Consider the following 19,406-nt stretch of genomic DNA (forward strand, 5'->3'; position numbering starts at 1 on the left):
TAATTCCAGGGAAGGCAAAGAACTTGCAAAGAGCAAGTCTGTCCCTGAAGCTGGCTCCCAGTTCCTTAACCACTATTAAGAGGGAGCCCGTATTATTTCTATACAGGCCCATTGAGAGAGGTGTAACCATTGCATCATTTTCATAGTCAGCCATCATCTACTTAACAGGGAAACAGAGAAGGAAAACATTAAGGGAAGCAAAAAAAAAAAAAAAAAGAAGCAGGGAAAGAAAAGCTGAAATGAAATCAAACCAGGGAGTACAGTTCTTACAGTCCGTTGTGATTTCATAGGGGGAGTTGAGGCGTGCGTCTCCACAGGGCGAAGTGCTCACGTACAGATGGAACAGAATGTTCTCTTTTAGCCTGTAGCCTCCCTCTTTTAACCGCACGAAGATTGATCGCTCGCCGTCTTCTTGTCGTTTGCTAGGATCATAGAGAAAGGTTGCAGGTCATTTGTTACATTCCAAATCAGAACTAATTCTGCTCTCCCTATGGGATAGCTCGCAGGCTCTTTGTTATATTTTCTTCCCTTATAATACCTTGTATCGCAGCATCTCTCTAGGTAATGCTTGTATGATCTCCACTGTGTCTGAATTTAAAGGTCCAACAATTTAAAACAGCCGTACAATAAAATAAAATCAGAATCAAAATATGTTAACAGAATATTGTCATTATTTATCAATGCAAAGAAGAATAATGAAATAATTGGTTCTGTATCCAGAAAAGGATCAAAGAAGGAAGAGTCAAAAGCTGGGTGTGTTTCAACTTTCTCCTTGGCAGCAACAAAAAGAGTGACTGGTGCCAGTACTATTATAAAGTGAAGTTTTTAAATGTTCAATGCTTTACTGTGTTTTTAATATTTTGTTGGGAGCCGCCCAGAGTGATGGGTGGCATATCAGATGGGTGGCATATAAATAATAAAATTATCATTTTATTTATCAGTTGCTGGAAAAAAGAGTCTTTTTTCAACAAAATGATGGGGAATAGCAAATGAATTCTCCCTTTTAGTTTATATTTGGTGAGTAATACTATCATTAAGAGAACCGCTAACTATTATTTTATAACTGGAAAGCTGCAATCCTATACGCAGGTGGGAAGGCTCATTCAACTACTTTGTATTGCTATGAGCTTGTTCTGAATTGTATTGTTTAATGGATTGTTTTGTTTTGTTTTGTTTTTATTTATATGCTACTGTGTTTTTGATAGTATAGTGATTGTAATGTTTGTTAACTTTTAATGCTGTCGTTATTGTGAGACACTTTGATCTCAATGCTTGTTGCTGGAAAAGTGGAATTCAAATATTAAAATCAAATCAATTCATACAGCAGTTTATTCCATGTCCCTGTTCATTTCCTCATTATATTTGAATTATGTAAAAACCACTTCCAGAAAATGAATGGAATCTGGTTCATGTTTAACACTCATTTCTGTGTTATTTGATTCCAGAAAAATAAATAAATCATGGGAGTTAAGGTAAGGTTACTAGATTTTTTTCAATGAATCCGGGGACACTTTTCAACTTCAATGGATTTTGTATGGGGACTGATTTGTAAATCCAGGGACTGTACCCGGGAAACAGGAACATCTGGTAACCTTAAGTTAAGGGGTGAAATTTGAGGCAATATATTTGCATACAGTTCTTTCCTGTGGTTTTCAAGGGGGGAATGATGGGGGAATAGAATCACTCTTATGCGGAAAGGGCCAGGGAGTATCATTATTGTCCAATGATACTGTCAAAGTTCATTGGTATGAATGAACTTTAGTGTGACATGATGGAATATTGGTCAAATAGCCACAGTTCCGTACTGCAGTGTGAAAGGAACATTAGAAAAGGGAAAAGGAACGCTAGCATTATAATTAGAAAAACAAACGCACTATTCTCTTCCTCAGAATGCAACCTTAAAGGTAAAGGTAAAGGGACCCCTGACCATTAGGTATAGTCATGGCTGACTCTGGGGTTGTGGCGCTCATCTCGCTTTTATTGGCCGAGGGAGCCGGCGTACAGCTTCCGGGTCATGTGGCCAGCATGATTAAGCCACTTCTGGCGAACCAGAGCAGCACACGGAAATGCGTTTACCTTTCCACCGGAGCAGTACCTATTTATCTACTTGCACTTTGACGTGCTTTCGAACTGCTAGGTTGGCAGAAGCAGGGACCAAGCAACGGGAGCTCATCCCGTTGCGGGGATTCGAACCGCCAACCTTCTGATCAGCAAGTCCTAGGCTCTGTGGTTTAACCCACAGCGCAGTAGACATAAGCAGGATTGTGCTGTTTATGTTTTCTTAAGCTATGGTCAAAGAAACAATATTAACCCCACTCAAAGCTAGTACTAAGGGAAATGCAACATGTCGAAAGTTTAAAGCTGTCAGTTAAGACAACGTTGGCACATGTCGAGATTTTAGTCTTCATTAATTCACTTTTTAAAATACTTTTTGTGCGCATGGCAAGATTGCTACTTCTTTTTGACAATATGGTTTTATTTCAACCTTCTTTTGCTGAGGAGATTTTTTTTTTTTGAGCTAGAGAATTTCTGAATTTTCTGTCCATCAAATCAACTATCCCGTTATTATCACTGTTCACTGATTTAAGTGGGATTAGGGAAAAATAAATGGTTTGAAGTTTGGTGCCCAACATTCTGGAATGACAGATAAATCTGAAACATTTTCAAGAAGCACACCTTTGCCTACAGCTTATAAAAGGCTGAAGGTTTCGGCTTACTTCTCAATCACCACTCCAATTTCAGAATAACTTTTTGAGCAGATGGGAAAACTGAGAAACAAAACACTAGCATGTATTTCCATGTTGGCCATGGAGGGGAGAGAGGGTCTCCTCATCTACAGCCGCCATGGAAGCACAGGCTACTAACATCCCAACAAACTAGTTCTTTCCCAGACATCTAATTTTGGGAGACTTATTTACAAGTTAGGGTAGATTTGCGTACCTATGGGACCGCCTCTCCTGGTATGCCCCGCGGAGGACCTTAAGGTCCACAAATGACAACATTTTGGAGGTCCCAGGTCACAAGGTGGTTAGATTGGCCTCAACTAGGGCCAGGGGCTTTTCAGTACTGGCCCTGACTTGGTGGAACGCTCTGTCACAAGAGACTAGGGCCCTGCAGGACTTGACATCTTTCCGCAGGGCCTGCAAGACAGAGCTGTTCTGCCTGGCCTTTGGTTTGGACTCAGTCTGACCCTTATGTTTCCCTCCCCTTATGGTTTTGATCTATGGGCTATTTTTTAAATGAGGCTGCATTTTAAATTGCATTTTAACCTGTATTTTAAATTGGTTTTTCCCCCTATTATGTTTTTACTGTAATTTTACTTGTGTTAGCTGCCCTAAGCCCAGCTCTGGCTGGGGGGGGGGGCAGGGTATAAATAAAATTATTTATTTATTTATTTATTTATTTATTTATTTATTTATTAGGATAGATACACACAACCATATTTTGCATACAATGAGCTAATTTTGCAAATCGTTTTGTGTTGGGAGCCTTGGCCAGCTCAAGTTACATACAATCCAAGTGTCCCGATTTTCTAGGGACAGTCCCAGAATTACGAAATACATCCCAGGTTCTGATTTGATCCCAGAATGTCCCTGTTTCCCCTGCCAGTGCTGCTGCTGAGCTCAGGGAGGAGGATGAGTTGGAGCTTTTCCAGAGCAACAGTTGTGGCAGCAAGAGAGCATCCCATTGCATCTCGATGGCTGCTGCTGCTGGCCTCCAGCTCATAGCAGCTGCTGGAGACTGGGCAAGGAGGAGGAGAGGCTGCTGCCACCATTGCCCAACCACTGGGCCTTAGTAGCTGCTGAAGGATGCTATGCACTGACATTGGACTTCTCTGGAAATACCCTTGGTGCAATATTCCCAGCTCCTCAAGTTGAAAAGCACAAACATGCAGGAACCAAGAATGTGTATGTAAATATGGTTATGGTTATATACAGTGGTACCTTGGGTTAAGAACTTAATTCGTTCCAGAGGTCCGTTCTTAACCTGAAACTGTTCTTAACCCGAGGTACCACTTTAGCTAATGGGGCCTCCCGCTGCCGCCGCGTGATTTCTGTTCTCATCCTGAAGTAAAGTTCTTAACCTGACCGGGTTAGCGGAGTCTGTAACCTGAAGCATTTGTAACCTGAAGTGTTTGTAACCTTAGGTATCACTATATGGTAATTCCACTCCCCCCTCCCCTGGAAACCTTTCTTACTTTCTACACTCTCTCTTTTTATTTATTTTTTCAGACGAAATGATTATGCAGGAAGAGCTGGTAAATCTATTTCTCCCGGTACGTGGGCTGAGACCCTGAGAATGGCTTCCCAACACACCTATTCTAAGCAAAATAAAGACTCAGCCCACCTTTCACAAGTTTATGGCACACCCAACATACATTCAAAACACAATCCTTCTCCCCAAAGATTTCTGAGAGCTGTAGTTTCCCCCCTCGTAGAGCTATGATTTCCAGCACCCTTAACCAACCACAGCTCCCAGGATTCTTTGTGAAAAGACGCACGCTTCAAAAGTACATAGGGCAAGCTTTAAATATCTGGTGCAGATCTACCTTGTGGTGCACATTTATTTTCCAACAGGCGTAGGGATACGCTAGCATGTGAAGTGGACTTCAGGTTCATAGGTCTGATTAACAGGAATTTTGCCTGTCTGTCTAGGACAGGCATAAGCAAACTTGGCCCAGATGTTTTGGGACTACAACTCCCATCATCCCTGACCACTGATCCTGTTAGCTAGGGATGATGGGAGTTGTAGTTCCAAAACATCTGGAGGGCCGAGTTGGCCTATGCCTGGTCTAGGAGGTTTTTCCTCACATTGATAGATTTCACCGACATTCTCTTTTTCCCCAGGCTGGTTGCTCTTTTCCTTCTAACTCTGAATGCATTTTTCTCTCTCTCTCTTCCACAAGCACAATCAACAACCCTCAGCAGCGCCTTGTGTTTGCTTTCGACTAGCCTGCCTTCCAGCCCGAGCCTCTACCTCCTCCACAGCCTGCCTGCTGTTAAAACCGTTTGGCTGTCACTCTTCCATGCTTTGCTTGTTTTGTCGGTTTTTGATGCTACGATGCGTTTTCTGTCGAGTGAAATTTACAGGCACATTACCCTGCTTGACAGGAACGCTGAGCCACTGGGATCTCCTGAGGAGAGGGTGGACGCCTGCAGCTCTCTCATTTGCCTGCCACCTTCTGTGAAATCTCCCAACCACTTTAATTGCATTATCACCCTGCCACAAAACCCCCAGAACAATCGAGTACCTGAAAAATCCTGCCACTCAGGAGCTTTAAAGCAAAAATCTTCCCCCCTTCCTCATTTGGATGGAATAGCAAAGCAAAATCAACTGGGAACTGAGAGAGACCATGAAAGTGTCACACATTGCCCTGTATTATTAGGCTAAGCCGTGCTATTGAGATAACCTGGTGGCATTTAACAGCAGGGATGGAGAGGTAAGTTTTTAAGGACTCAGTTCTGTAGGAGTATAGTTACTTATCTGCCTGGATAAAATGGAGCGATGGCACAGCTCCTTGTAGTATTTCCTCCCACCCACTGTTTACTCCTGAAAGGTGAAAATAAAGAAAACCTTGCTTTGTCAACTGATGCTAAAGTCTTGGGCAAAACCACTCGGAACCCCTGAACATGTTACCTCATGTCAATGGGCAGAGATGGCCTAGTGTTCATTGCTGTGTTTCATTTTGTCAACATCCTTCAGCCCTGTATACTTGAAGGAGTGTCTCCACTCCCGCCGTTCAGCCCAGACACCAAAATTCAGCTCTGAGGGCCTTCTGGCAGTTCCCTCACTGCGAGAAATAAGGTTACAGGGAACCAGACAGAGGGCCTTCTTGGTAGTGGCGCCTGCCCTGTGGAACACTCACCTGTCAGATGTCAAAGAAATAAACAACTATCTGACTTTTAGAAGACATCTGAAGGCAGCCCTGTTTAGGGAAGTTTTTAATGTTTGATGTTTTACTCTGCTTAATGTTTTAATTTGTTGGAAGCTGTCCAGATTGTCTAGGGAGACCCAGTCAGATGGGTGGCATATAAATAATAAGTTGTTGTTAAAATAAGGCCGCCCTGCTTTATGAGAAAAGACAGATGCCTCCCCCATTTTCGTGCCTAGTCTTTAGAATGGTCACTTATACACTTATCGCTCAAAAAGAGGAAACGTGTCACCAAAAGTGAGCACATATTTGCATAATATTTACATAAATTAATGTAGGTATGTTTCCTTAGACATGTATGAAAGCAGTGGTATACTCAATTTGCCTCTGAATCTGAAGGTGGTCTCCATATATTTATCTGAAAACCACGAATGCTTGGGGCCACAAATGACTCTGTCTTGCGGCAGTGAGTTCCATAAATTAATTGTGCTTATTTTGAAAATACTGCCTGAAGAGGAATGAGAAGGAAGTGGGCAAGAGGAAGGAAGGATAGCATTGAGACACTTTTGCCATCCTTTCACTATGAGTAGAAATTCTGTTCAACTTTATTCTGAAACATGCCCCACTGTTTTTGAGCTAAACCCCAAAGACCCGATCAACATCATGTGTGAACAAGGCATAAACAGGATTACTGTGTTGTGGAAGGGAAGGGAACTTAGCTTTGCAGTCATTTCAACTCAGAAGGTACTGGGGGTAGGCAGCATTTGTGTGTATTTGTGTGTGTGTGTGTGTGTGTGTGTGTGTAGTTCAATAGAGCAGAGGCATCGGCTCCTGGTTAAATCGAGTGTGTGTGAGAGAGAGCCATCTGTAGAAGTTGTTGTGAACAGGGTTTTGTGTTGCTCTGAGAATTCGCTACACAAAAGGAATGTATCATCGATCCAAATAACATAATAACGTAACCGAATGTGCTGTGGAGATAGATCAATACGGAGCTTAAGATACAGTGATTGCACTTCTGTCTTCAGGGACTAGGATGCCATTCTTAACACAAAGCAAGCACAGGGACTGCTAAGCAGAGAAAACATAATAATTTAATGTACACCCAAAAATGAAAAAATAAAATAAAATGCAGAGACTATAAGAGACAGTGTCAGTTACGGCCGATCTCTTTCTGGTTCTCGCTTTTACTCTCTTTCTTTCAAGTTATGACTACTTGCTCTGTTACTGACATGCCACATTTCATCAATGCCCAGATGGAACAGAGATGCAAAAAAGAAAAACACCACAATTACTGAATTTTTCACATACAGTGGTACCTCGGGTTGCATACGCTTCAGGTTACAGACTCCGCTAACCCAGAAATAGTGCCTCGGGTTAAGAACTTTGCTTCAGGATGAGAACAGAAATCATGCAGCGGCAGCAGCAGGAGGCCCCATTAGCTAAAGTGGTGCTTCAGGTTAAGAACAGTTTCAGGTTAAGAACGGACCTCCGGAACAAATTAAGTATGTAACCAGAGGTACCACTGTATTTACAGGTACAGCCCAACACGGACTCCTCCCTGTTTGCAGAGTGAAGAGCTTCTTTCACAAAACCCAGGGATTAATTTGAACTTTTGGCTCACCAGGGAGCTTCCTCACAAGGGATTGTGGCCCTCAGGCTGAAAGAAGTTATCTATCTCTTGCCCAGAGGTTTCCCCGTGACTTTGATATAAATAACCAATGCACATAACTAGCTGCATTCAAGCATTTAATATCACATAGTTTGGCCCTTAGATTCAGGGTGACCCAAACCGGCTGAAGGGCCAAACTACAGAGGGAAAGGCATTCATGACCGAGCGACATCTAGGAAAAGCTAATTCTCCCTTTGTTTCCAGCCCTGTGACGTTTATTGTCAGAGAGAGGGAGCACAAACGGTATCCTGCTTGGATTCCAGGGTGACTGTCTGCTTCACGCACCAACGGGCAGCTCTTTGAAGACCCAACAAACGTATTAATGATCAACAGTATACAAGAGAGCGTGTTCATCGTAAATAACCTTCCCCAGGATGACTCAGCAGCCGCGAAGGAGGAAAATGCCCGTAATGAGAAGACGGCTAGTCTTTCATTCGCCGGTCATTTACTGCTATTATCAGGCCTGTGTTTAAAGCATTCATCAAAAACAACCAAGAGGCTTCGTGAAACATGGCTTTGTGATTAAAATCTAATAGCTGCTGGAAGAAAATAGGCTGGCATAAAGTGTCTCTCGACTAAATCCGACTCCCTGTGTAGAGTTATTTGGCTGCATGTCAACAACGTGCAAACATATACACATGGCGCTGGCCCAATACCTTTTGGCACCTGAGGCGAGCCACAAAATTCCCCCTACCACCACTGCCAGGGAGGAAGATGGGAGTGAAGATCTACAGATGGAACAGAAGGGGAATAAAGATCATATTGGAAATGGTTGAAGTGGGAATCAAAGGCCGTCATTGGGTGGGGGAAAGGGCCCCATTCTGAATCACACCTGGCAGGTGCAGAGGCCAGGAGACCTCAGAGGGAAACCCCACCATTTCTTCCCTAGAGGTGGGAGGAGACCAACAGCACCTCATAGAATCAGGAGGAACTGTCAAGGAGGTACCAAGAAGTGCACGGCAGCCATCACTACTACTACATGTCCTAAACCCCTGGCCTACCTGGCGGCAAGTCAGTAGGTCAAGTCCCCAGTCCAGAGCTAGTCCATGTGTCCAAAGTCCAAACTGGAGCACAGCCCCGCAGAGATGCTGGAGCATCAAAGCTGAGGTCCATCAACACAGGCAGTTGAGCAAACTCAGCTCTGCTGACCTTTTGTACTTTGCGTGCTGATTGCAACATCTGGACTTGATGAAGCAGGTGACTCTCACCTGCTCCAAGCCTCTTCCCAGAGCTAGCCAGCCCCACCTGGCCAGCTAGGGAGCTAGGCTGTGGGCCCTTGCTTGCCTCAGCCTACTGGAGCACCACTCTATTAAACCGCTTCTTAAAAAACCATCTTTAGATGCGGCCACGATGGCCAACTATCGCCCAGTCTCAAATCTTCCATTCTTGGGCAAGGTGATTGAGCGAGCGGTTGCCGAACAACTCCAGGCACGCCTGGAAGAAGCGGACCATTTGGATCCCTTCCAGTTGGGATTCAGGCCTCATCATGGGACTGAAACTGCCTTGGTCGCACTGGTTGATGATCTCCGGCGGGCTAGAGACAAAGGTGAGAGCTGTTTCCTAGTTCTGCTGGATCTCTCAGCGGCGTTTGATACCATCGACCATAACATCCTTCTGGACCGTCTTGAGGGGCTGGGAGCTGGGGGCACTGTCATACAGTGGTTCCGCTCCTTCCTCCTGGGCCGTGTTCAGAAAGTGGTGGGGGGGGATGAGTGTTCAGACCCCTGGGCTCTCACTTGTGGGGTGCCTCAGGGTTCTGTCCTCTCCCCCATGCTTTTCAACATTTACATGCAGCTGCTGGGAGAGATCATCAGGAGGTTTGGGCTGGGTGTTCATCAGTATGCGGATGATACCCAGCTCTACCTCTCTTTTAAATCAGAACCAGTGAGGGCGGTGAAGGTCCTGTGTGAGTGTCTGGAGGTGGTTGGAGGATGGATGGCGGCTAACAGATTGAGGTTGAATCCTGACAAGACAGAAGTACTGTTTTTGGGGGACAGGAGGCGGGCAGGTGTGGAGGATTCCCTGGTCCTGAATGGGGTAACTGTGCCCCTGAAGGACCAGGTGCGCAGCCTGGGAGTTATTTTGGACTCACAGCTGTCCATGGAGGCACAGGTCAAATCTGTGTCCAGGGCAGCTGTTTACCAGCTCCATCTGGTACATAGGCTGAGACCCTATCTGCCTGCGGACTGTCTCGCCAGAGCGGTGCATGCTCTGGTTATCTCCCGCTTGGATTACTGCAATGCGCTCTACGTGGGGCTACCTTTGAAGGTGACTCGGAAACTACAACTAATCCAGAATGCAGCAGCTAGACTGGTGACTGGGGGCGGCCGCCGAGACCATATAACACCGGTCTTGAAAGACCTACATTGGCTCCCAGTGCGTTTCCGAGCACAATTCAAAGTGTTGGTGCTGACCTTTAAAGCCCTAAACGGCCTCGGTCCAGTATACCTGAAGGAGCGTCTCCACCCCCATCATTCTGCCCGGACGCTGAGGTCCAGCGCCGAGGGCCTTCTGGCGGTTCCCTCATTGCGAGAAGCAAAGCTACAGGGAACCAGGCAGAGGGCCTTCTCGGTCGTGGCGCCCGCCCTGTGGAATGCCCTTCCAGCAGATGTCAAAGAGATAAACAACTACCTGACATTCAGAAGACATCTTAAGGCAGCCCTGTTCAGGGAAGTTTTTAACGTGTGATATTTTATTGTATTTTTGGTTTTTATGGAAGCCGCCCAGAGTGGCTGGGGAGGCCCAGCCAGATGGGCGGGGTATAAATAATAAATTATTATTATTATTATTACTCTCACTGCTCCCTATGCCTCAGAGTCCACCGTGTTTGTGGAGACACCCTCTGGCTCTGGAGATGGGTCCTGCTGCTCTGGTTCCTGTGCACTGACCCCCATCCCCTCAACATCCTCTGTCACCCTCTGAGTACTTCCTACATCAACCTCTCCTTCCCCATCCCCATCTTGCCCGGTGTGTCCCAGTCTCAGCTAAACCCCTCACTGGGATCCTTTTCTTCCTCTTCCTCCTCCCCATAGTCTTGCCAGTTCATGACATCATGCCATATTGGCAGTGCCTGATACATGTATGTATAGAATACTTTTCCTTTCCTGGTTTTAGCTCCCCAAGCCTTTATTCACTTGGCGGGCAAACATATCCTCATTTTTTCATTCTATTTTGTTCTCTGCATAAATATCAGATGGTTGTCATTTCTTGGACATTATTTGAATTGTTGTGAGATTGCATTGAACTCTGTTAGTTATTTGCTGAATTTGTTGGGTTTTGCCTATTTTATGCTTTTTGGGGGGATGATATTATTATTATTATTATTATTATTATTATTATTATTATTATTATTATTATTATTTTGAGAGAGAAACATTCACCAATCTCCAGCGTTACTGATTTATTGCGAGCCTCTTTAAGCTTGATGCTCTTGCTGGAGAAGCGGAATACAAATACCAAATCGAAACCGAACCACCCAAGCGCAGTTTTACCTCAGGTGAAGCTCCAGCTGCGAGTAAAGGAAGTGAAGGAAGGCCCTCCGTGCCACAATCTCTGCGTGGCAGTCGTTGACCACGAGCCCTTGGTCGTTAAGGTATTCTCCATTTATGCACTTGGTACCCGATGTCAGCACAATAACCTGAGCCTGCCGGACATCCAAACCTGCAGGGAGGCAAAATAAATAAATAAATAAACAACCACACACACCAAAAAACCCCCACACTGCGCCACACCACACCGACGGTCTTTTTTAGAATCGCCTGGCAGCGTTAACACTCGTAATTGTTCGAGTACTTAAAGACCACGCTTTCATGTGGCAGTGGAGACAGCTCTAATAGGGTGATTACACGGCTCCTGGAATATGCAGCCATCTCGCATCACGACACTACTGGAATAATGTGGGATCCCATTTCAGTCCGGACTGCTAATTCCTAGATAAAAGCCAGCCAGAAAGTTTACTTGTTGAAATCAATAACTACATCGCAAGAGGTGTACATCCCTGTAAGGAGGTAATAAAAGAATCTCTTGCAGTACTGATAAATAGTAGCCTGCTGGGTTTAGGGTGGTTTTTGTTTTTTATGATGGCAACATACATCCCTTGTAATGTGAGCTTTCATTTCTGTGCCACTGGAAGCACTAAATAAAAAGTAAGGGAGTTTTAGAGCTGCTCTTCTTTAGAAGTTGTACAGAAAACACAAGTCTTCCTTGTCGGCTGGGTCTCTGCTATTGAAGTGTTAGTTGTTCGCCCAGATAGAGGTGCATGCAGAATAAAATCTGAGGCTAGATCTCCCCCTGCTCTCAGGCTCTACCCTTCTACACTCAGTTTACTTGCCCTTTAATAAGCTCCATTGTTTGTTTGGTTATTTTAAATAACTTCTATTCCTGGCCTTTGCCCTCAGATCTCAGGCAGGTTACATCTGATCCTCCAAGTGTCCGTTTTCCACAGACAGTTCCGGATTTACAGAAGCTGTCCCATTTTCTGATTTGATCCCAGAATGCCCTGCTTTTCCATAGGCAATCCCTATTTTCATCGGAGAAAAGTTGGAGGGTATGGTAGGACATCCCTATTTTCATCTGAGAATTATTGGGGGGTATGGAGTTATGAGTAAGGGATGTGGGTGGCACTGTGGGTTAAACCACAGAGCCTAGGACTTGCTGATCAGAAGGTCGGCGGTTCACATCCCCGCAACGGGGTGACCTCCCGTTGCTTGGTCCCAGCTCCTGCTAACAAAAGCACCTCAAAGTGCAAGTAGATAAATAGGTACTGCTCCGGCGGGAAGGTAAATGGCGTTTCCATGTGCTGCTCTGGTTCGCCAGAAGCGGCTTAGTCATGCTGGCCACATGACTTAAGAACTGCCAACCTAGCAGTTCGAAAGCACGTCAACGTGCAAGTAGATAAATAGGTACCAATCCGGCAGGAAGGTAAACGGCGTTTCCGTGCGCTGCTCTGGTTCGCCAGAAGCAGCTTTGTCATGCTGGCCACATGACCCGGAAGCTGTACGCCGGCTCCCTCGGCCAATAAAGCGAGATGAGCGCCGCAACCCCAGAGTCGGTCACGACTGGACCTAATGGTCAGGGTTCCCCTTTACCTTTACCCTTATGGAGTTATGAGGCCTACAAACCAAGGAGATAAGCAACTATTCAACCTTTAGAAGACATCTGAAGGCAGACCTGTACAGTAATACCTTCGTGAACGTCTGCCTTGTCTAGCATCCATTCCAGCAAACGTCTGCGGCAAACCTGGAAGTTCTGAAATGTGTTACTTTTGGGTTTGCCACTTGCGCATGCACAGAAGCGCAAACCTCCACGCTCGTGTGCAGCTGCAGCGCTTTGCCCTGCATTCTTTTCAGCTAGCGGCTGTGGCTCCGGAACGGATTCTGGCCGCAAAATGAGGTACGACTGTATAAGGAAGTTTTTTTAATGTTTAATGTTTTATTATGTTTTTATATGTGTGCTGGAATCTGCCTTGAGTGTTTGAAGGAACCCAGTCAGATGGGTGGGGTATAAATAATAAAATTATTATAAATATTATTATGGAAGAGGACATCCCTATTTTCATCGGATGAATGTTGGAGGGTATGTTACAACAGTAAATATATGAGTGATCTGGAGAAAGGGAAAGGAGGAATCATCAAGAGGAGAGGACCAGTGGAGCAAATTTATCCTGCCCTCTACTACGTCTTGGCAACCCAGATGGTTATTGGCTCATTATATATAATGTGGGGCCTGACGACACCTTTCATATCTGCGCTGAAACCACGGGCCATTAGACCACGAACCACAGCATTAATGAGTGACTGCAGTGATTAACAACAGCTCATCATCAGCATACTTTTGAAGGAATCGTGCAGAACGGAAAATGCTCATAGCAATAGGACATAAATTCAGAAGCACATCTGCAAGGAAACTAGTGTTTCCATCTGTAGAGAGATAAAAGCATTCTTCCTCCTAGCGTAAAACATTATCCTTTCTTTTATTTATTTGGAAACCTAGCTAGTTCTGATTCCTTAAGGCTCCAGGTAGGTTTCAACACTGCAGGGGGGGGGGAGAGCGAGTTCAGCCGTCAGTTATAAATCAAGCTATGAGAAACATTAACCAAACAGCTAAATCATTCCAAGTAACAGACTGTAGTGGTGACCTCCAAAAGCCAGCTCAGGCCAAGATGATCTTAAAAGTGCTTTTGAAAGAGGATCAGGCTGTAGCATTCTCCGAAAAAAGGAATTCCACGGTTGCAGGGCAGGCACTAAGAACGTCACACTTTATGTGCCTGTCCCAATATGAAGCATATTGCCATATTTATTTATTAGATTTATGTCTTGCTTTTTCAGATGGTTTGCAACATTTTACGGTTTTTCTTTTAACTTCCCGTGTTCCTCGTCATGAGGCTGATGCCTCCAAGCCTTCACCAACTCTTATAACTCGATCCCTCCGCTACCATTTTTATTGATCCGTAGAATCGTAGAATTGTAGCGTTGGAAGGGACTTTGAGAGTCATCCAGTCCAACCCGCTGCAATGCAGGAATCTCAAATAAGCATCCATGGCAGATTGCCATCCAACCTCTGCTTAAAAACCTTCAAGGAAGGAGAGTCCACCACTTTCCAAGAGAGTCCGTTCCACTGAACAGCTCTTACTGCCAATTGTTTAGTCAGAATCTCCATTCTTGTAACTGGAATCCACTGGTTCTCGTCCTACCCTCCAGAGCAGGAGGAAACAAGCTCCCTCTTCCATGCGACTGCCCTTGAGATATTTGAAGGAGAAGAAGAGTTGGGACTTGATATCCCTCCTTTCACTCCCCTTAAGGAGTCTCAAAGCGGCTAACAATCTCCTTTCCCCTTCCTTCCCCACAACAAACACTCTGTGAGGTAAGTGAGGCTGAGAGACTTCAGAGAAGTGTGACTAGCCCAAGGTCACCCAGCAGCTGCATGTGGAGGAGCGGGGAAGCGAACCCGGTTCCCCAGATTACAAGTATCTCCTCTCCATCTCCTCTTGCCCAACTCCCTCAACCACTCCTCATAAGGCTTGGTTTCCATGCCCTTGATCATTTTGGTCACCCTCCTCTGCATACTTTTTGTAATCTATTAGATAAAATCCATTATCCTCATAATCAGAATCTGAAACCAGGGTTTGAGGTAGATTTGTAGGCTCTGGGTGTGAAGGAATCTGGGCAATGTTAACCACGTAAGAGTTTATTTTTAGTAGGGCATCACTCATATATGATTGCCTCTGCATCTATGTGTGGTAGAGGTCTGTGGCCACTATCAATCCCAGATCCCTGATAGAAACACCTGCTTGCCACATGTGCACATGGCAGTTAAAATGTTTCACATGTATGGGTAAAAAAACAATAATCTGGAAAGACGCATGATCCAAGTGGCAACATGATCCAAACTGTTGATTTGTAAATAGCAGAAATATTCAGAGTTGATTTGCAGTGTAATAACAATTGTTGTTTTTTTTTTGGCAGACCAAATGAAGAATGCTACAGTCACTCTAAGTAATTAAATAACCATTAAAATGAATTAATCATAACACACATGCACACACACTTGCAGTTTACTGTTTTTATCCAGCTTTAACCCAATTTTTGCAAAGCCTTATTATAAGACTCACTGACCCTAGAATCACACCATTTAAAATAAATCGGGAGAACTGAACTTCATCCTTTGTTATAACCTTGACACCTGATACATCTGTCTGACAAAGTCTTCTGAATATATTTCTTTCCCCCTCAAATCACTGCATGAAATAAAGCCTTACACCTCCTGTGGATGATGGGGGAGTGGGGAAAGACTGGATGAAATTAGATATAAAGGGTGAACAATTTATAAATGGAGGGTTTTAATATTGGGCTAAACCCTTATAATAGTTTTCAATTTGAAAAGGAAATGAAGCAAGGTAATGGGGGAGAATAAGGAGGAAGAGTTGCTTTGTCAGCCATGTGCTGGCAAAGGGGTAATTTAAAGTGGGGAGAAGGGACATAAAAACCCAGTTTGCATGTAATGCTAAGCCAAACCATGACATATCACTAACGCTGGAGTGCCAGGTGCAAATTAATGTCTGGGAGTGAGCAAAATACAACTGAGGAACAGGGTTCCTCTAGCTCAGGGGTCAGCAACCTTTTTCAGCAGGGGGCCAGTCCACTGTCCCTCAGACCTTGTGGGGAGGCTAGACTATATTTTGGAAAAAATATATATGAACAAATTTCTATGCCCCACAAATAACCCAGAGATGCATTTTAAATAAAAGGACACATTCTACTCATGTAAAAACTCGCTGACTCCTGGACTGTCTGCGGGCCGGATTTAGAAGGTGATTGGGATGGATCTGGCCCCCGGACCTTAGTTTGCCTACCCATGGTCTAGCTCATGCTCAGTCCAAAAATTTGTTTTCAGTACCAGAAGTGAGTTTCCTGCCTCATGAAAATCCCCTCCTGGTTCCCCCCTCAAGATTTCTTCATCTCAGCCGCCTAATTTAGAAGGTGAAGGTGGCGAGGAGGCTGTTTTGTTGTGGTGGTGGTTAAACAACTGGGAGTCAGAAATCTTGTCAGTGCTTTTTTCTGGGGGGCGGGTGAGGTACGCAGGGCTACACATACCTCTAAACAATTTGTGAATCTTTACTTTGGCCTCATTGAGGGGCAGTATTTCAAGATGAGTAGGAAAATGAGGGTACCTCTAAACATTTTTTTTAGAAAAAAAGCACTGGATCTACTGCAAACCACCCAGAGATCTATCAGTAGATCCCAATCTACCTTCTTCCTGCTCTGGGGTCAAGTTAAATTGGGGGGGGGAGGGAGAAGTAAGAGGGGACCTTTGAGAAGATAAATAAACTAAAAGAGGCAAGGTCTTACCGGGGTCATTTAGATTCCTGATAACTTAGATATACAACTGGAAGCAAAACTCCAGCATCTAAGACACCAGTGTCTTTGCCAGCGCTGCTATCTGGGATTTTAAAACTCAGGAGTGGCTCACCTATGGCTCTCCATATGCTGTTGGACTACAACTCCCATCATCCCATTGGTCATGCTGGTTGGCTAGGGCTGATGGGAGCTGAACATCTGGGGGACCACAGATAACTGGAGTGCTGAAAGTGGGATGCATAAAAAGTATGTTCTTGATAACAGTCAGTTATGGACTTTCCCCTTATTGTTTTGGGGGACAGTTGTGAATATGTGGAGTGGCTAATCAGGCTGGGCTCTAAGCCTCAGCTTTCAAGGAACCATTTACCATACGATGACAACTGGTTGTTAAATCAATCCTAAGATCTGCTGAAGCTGAAAATCACTTTGAGGGTTAAGTTCCTTTTTCTTTAGGCATTTGGCCTCAACTGAACCCTTCCTTAAAACCCTAATCGGTCTCTAATACACTAGTAAATAGTTTTGTAAATTGCAAATGTTTTCTGTTACTTGTAACCCAGCTTTGCAAATAGACTCTTATCAGCAATGCAAATGATTTCAGCCTTGTAAATAACCCATTATCAGCAATGCAAATGTTATCAGTCCCATGTAACCTAATTTGCTCTCTCTCTGAAAGATGAAATTTTGCTACCTGCTTGTTCTGCCTGATTGAGAGATCCATGAAACAAGGAAGCTCATGTGCCCTGGGAAAAATATATAAATAAATGTATGTATGCAACGAACTACAGTGCACCTTCATTAAACCGAATATTTTTGTTGGACCTTTCTGCTAGGGTGGGTAAGGGAACTCCCAGTTTCTTCTCTGGAAGGGATGAGGCTTTGGGAGAAATTGACAGAAATCTGAAATGGCAGAATTAAGTTAGCCACCCAATCCTATTTGTGTCTCCATGTGACAGCCCTTTGGATATTTGAAGATGGCTACCATATGAAGATGGCTAGCACAGGGACTGACGTGAGTGGTAGTTACCAAAACATATGTAGGGCATCAGGTTGGGGAAGACAGATCTGTTTCCCCCCATTTCCCCCTTCCTCTAATAGTGATGACTGACGTGAACAAGTTGTTCGGTAAAAAGAGAGAGCTGGAAATAATGATAGATTAAAGTCATCCTTGTGAATTATTCATGAGGTACAATTTCATGTAATTTTCAGTGCTGGTTCATATCTAGCTGGTAGGCAATAATTTGCTATTCTTTTTTGTTTGTTTTCCATTTAACAAATCAATCAAGTGTGTGTGTGTGGGTGTGTGTGTGTGGGTGTGGGTGTGTTTTCTAATCACGCTGAACTTCCAGCCCCACTCTTGATTATTTTATTCATTTTATTGTTTCTGGAATAGAGCTCAACTGAACTTTTCTCAAAGCCAAGGTAGTCTCATTCCAGGCTATATCTGTGCCTTCCTTTCCCATAGTGACTTTATGGTGTCCATTAGACCATCCTATGCCAAGGATATTGAAAAAAGAGAAAGGGGTGCTATATTGGGGTATGCAGGAGAAAACAGACCTCTCCCAGTTCATGTTATTGAAGCCAGTTGGCAAACATCACTTTCTACATCAGCATGCTTAGAATGGCAGTCTAAGGCCCCACTGCCCCAACCACTATGAAACCTGTCCATAATGCCATTACCCTTTGGTAAAGGTAAAGAGACCCCTGACCATTAGGTCCAGTCGTGGCCAACTCTGGGGTTGCGGCGCTCATCTCGCTTTAATGGCCGAGGGAGCTGGCGTACAGCTTCCGGGTCATGTGGCCAGCATGACTAAGTCGCTTCTGGTGAACCAGAGCAGCGCACGGAAACGCCGTTTACCTTCCCGCCGGAGCGGTACCTATTTATCTACATGCACCTTGACGTGCTTTTGAACTGCTAGGTTGGCAGGAGTAGGGACCGAGCAATGGGAGCTCACCCCGTCACGGGGATTCGAACCGCCAACCTTCTGATCGGCAAGTCCTAGGCTCTGTGGTTTAACCCACAGTGCCACCTGTGTCCATTATGCTTATTTCCATGGCACTCTCTTTGAAGTGAACCCAAACCATCACATCACACTTCTGTCGGCATTTTACATTGCCACCAACTCATCTGTCCAGAACTCCAGGAACCTGTCTTTTAAAATTGCAGTTGCCACCTTAGATTCCACTAAATCAACATCCATCTTAAGAAAGTCACTATTTTGCATTAGTAGGCGACATTCCACCAGACATTCCAGGCTTTCTTTTGTGATGTGCTTTTCCATAGCAACCGCGTATCCTCCGCTGAGGATATGAAAGAAAGAAAAAGGCCTGCTGCTTTGGGCGGTGTGTGCAGAAAAAAACTTGCAGATGGAAGATCCGTGTGAAGTTTGACAGCCAGCCTTCCCTCTCCTCCCTCCAGCTGCATCCTGGGGAGGAGTTGAGCAGGTGACAGGAAGAGGTAGGTACCGGCAGCTCAGCTGCTTCCTGGAGTATGCCAGTGCTGGTTATGGCTTGTGCCATCCATGCAGGGTAGCGGCAAGGGGCAGGAAGTGTGAGTGGAGAGTGGAATTGCCAGGATGGCATGGGGGCAGCAGTGCGGGGGAATTGACAAGGATGTTCAAAATAACTTTCATTTTAAAAACCCCAGAAGCTTTTCTTTTGGGAATTATAGGGACAGAACTTTATTCATTTATTCGTGTATGCTACTACAGCAGCAAGAATGCTGCTTGCCCCAAAGTGGAAAGAAGCAGAAGGTCCCAGCAAAGGAAGAATGGATACAAAAACTTCTGGAATATGCAGAAATGGCATAACTTACCGGAAGGATAAGAAACCAAGATAACAAACTGTTATAAAAGAATGGAAATGGTTTGTTGAATATTTACAGATAAATTGCAAATAGATAAAAGCTTTGGCAAGATTATTAGAATAACCTGCAGTTTCATAAGAGTATATAATCACGTAGATAATTAAATGAATTTGGATACGCGGAAGATATTAAAAAATAAATTTAAGG

General features: G+C 44.5%; 1 protein-coding gene across 4 annotated transcripts in view; it reads right to left on the reverse strand.

Annotated features, from left to right (window-relative positions):
- Positions 1–19,406, reverse strand: part of ADARB2 (adenosine deaminase RNA specific B2 (inactive)) — a 370,623-nt gene that overhangs the window by 38,093 nt on the left and 313,124 nt on the right. For all 4 annotated transcript variants that reach the window (XM_053409689.1, XM_053409688.1, XM_053409687.1 and 1 more), the window contains 2 exons: positions 11,033–11,201; positions 271–422 (listed from right to left, as the gene is read on the reverse strand). In XM_053409689.1, the coding sequence (XP_053265664.1) occupies positions 271–422; positions 11,033–11,201 (321 nt within the window). The remainder of the gene's footprint in view (positions 1–270; positions 423–11,032; positions 11,202–19,406) is intronic.

The sequence above is a fragment of the Podarcis raffonei genome, chromosome 12 (assembly GCF_027172205.1).
Source record: "Podarcis raffonei isolate rPodRaf1 chromosome 12, rPodRaf1.pri, whole genome shotgun sequence".
NCBI classification, from domain to species: Eukaryota; Metazoa; Chordata; class Lepidosauria; order Squamata; family Lacertidae; genus Podarcis; species Podarcis raffonei.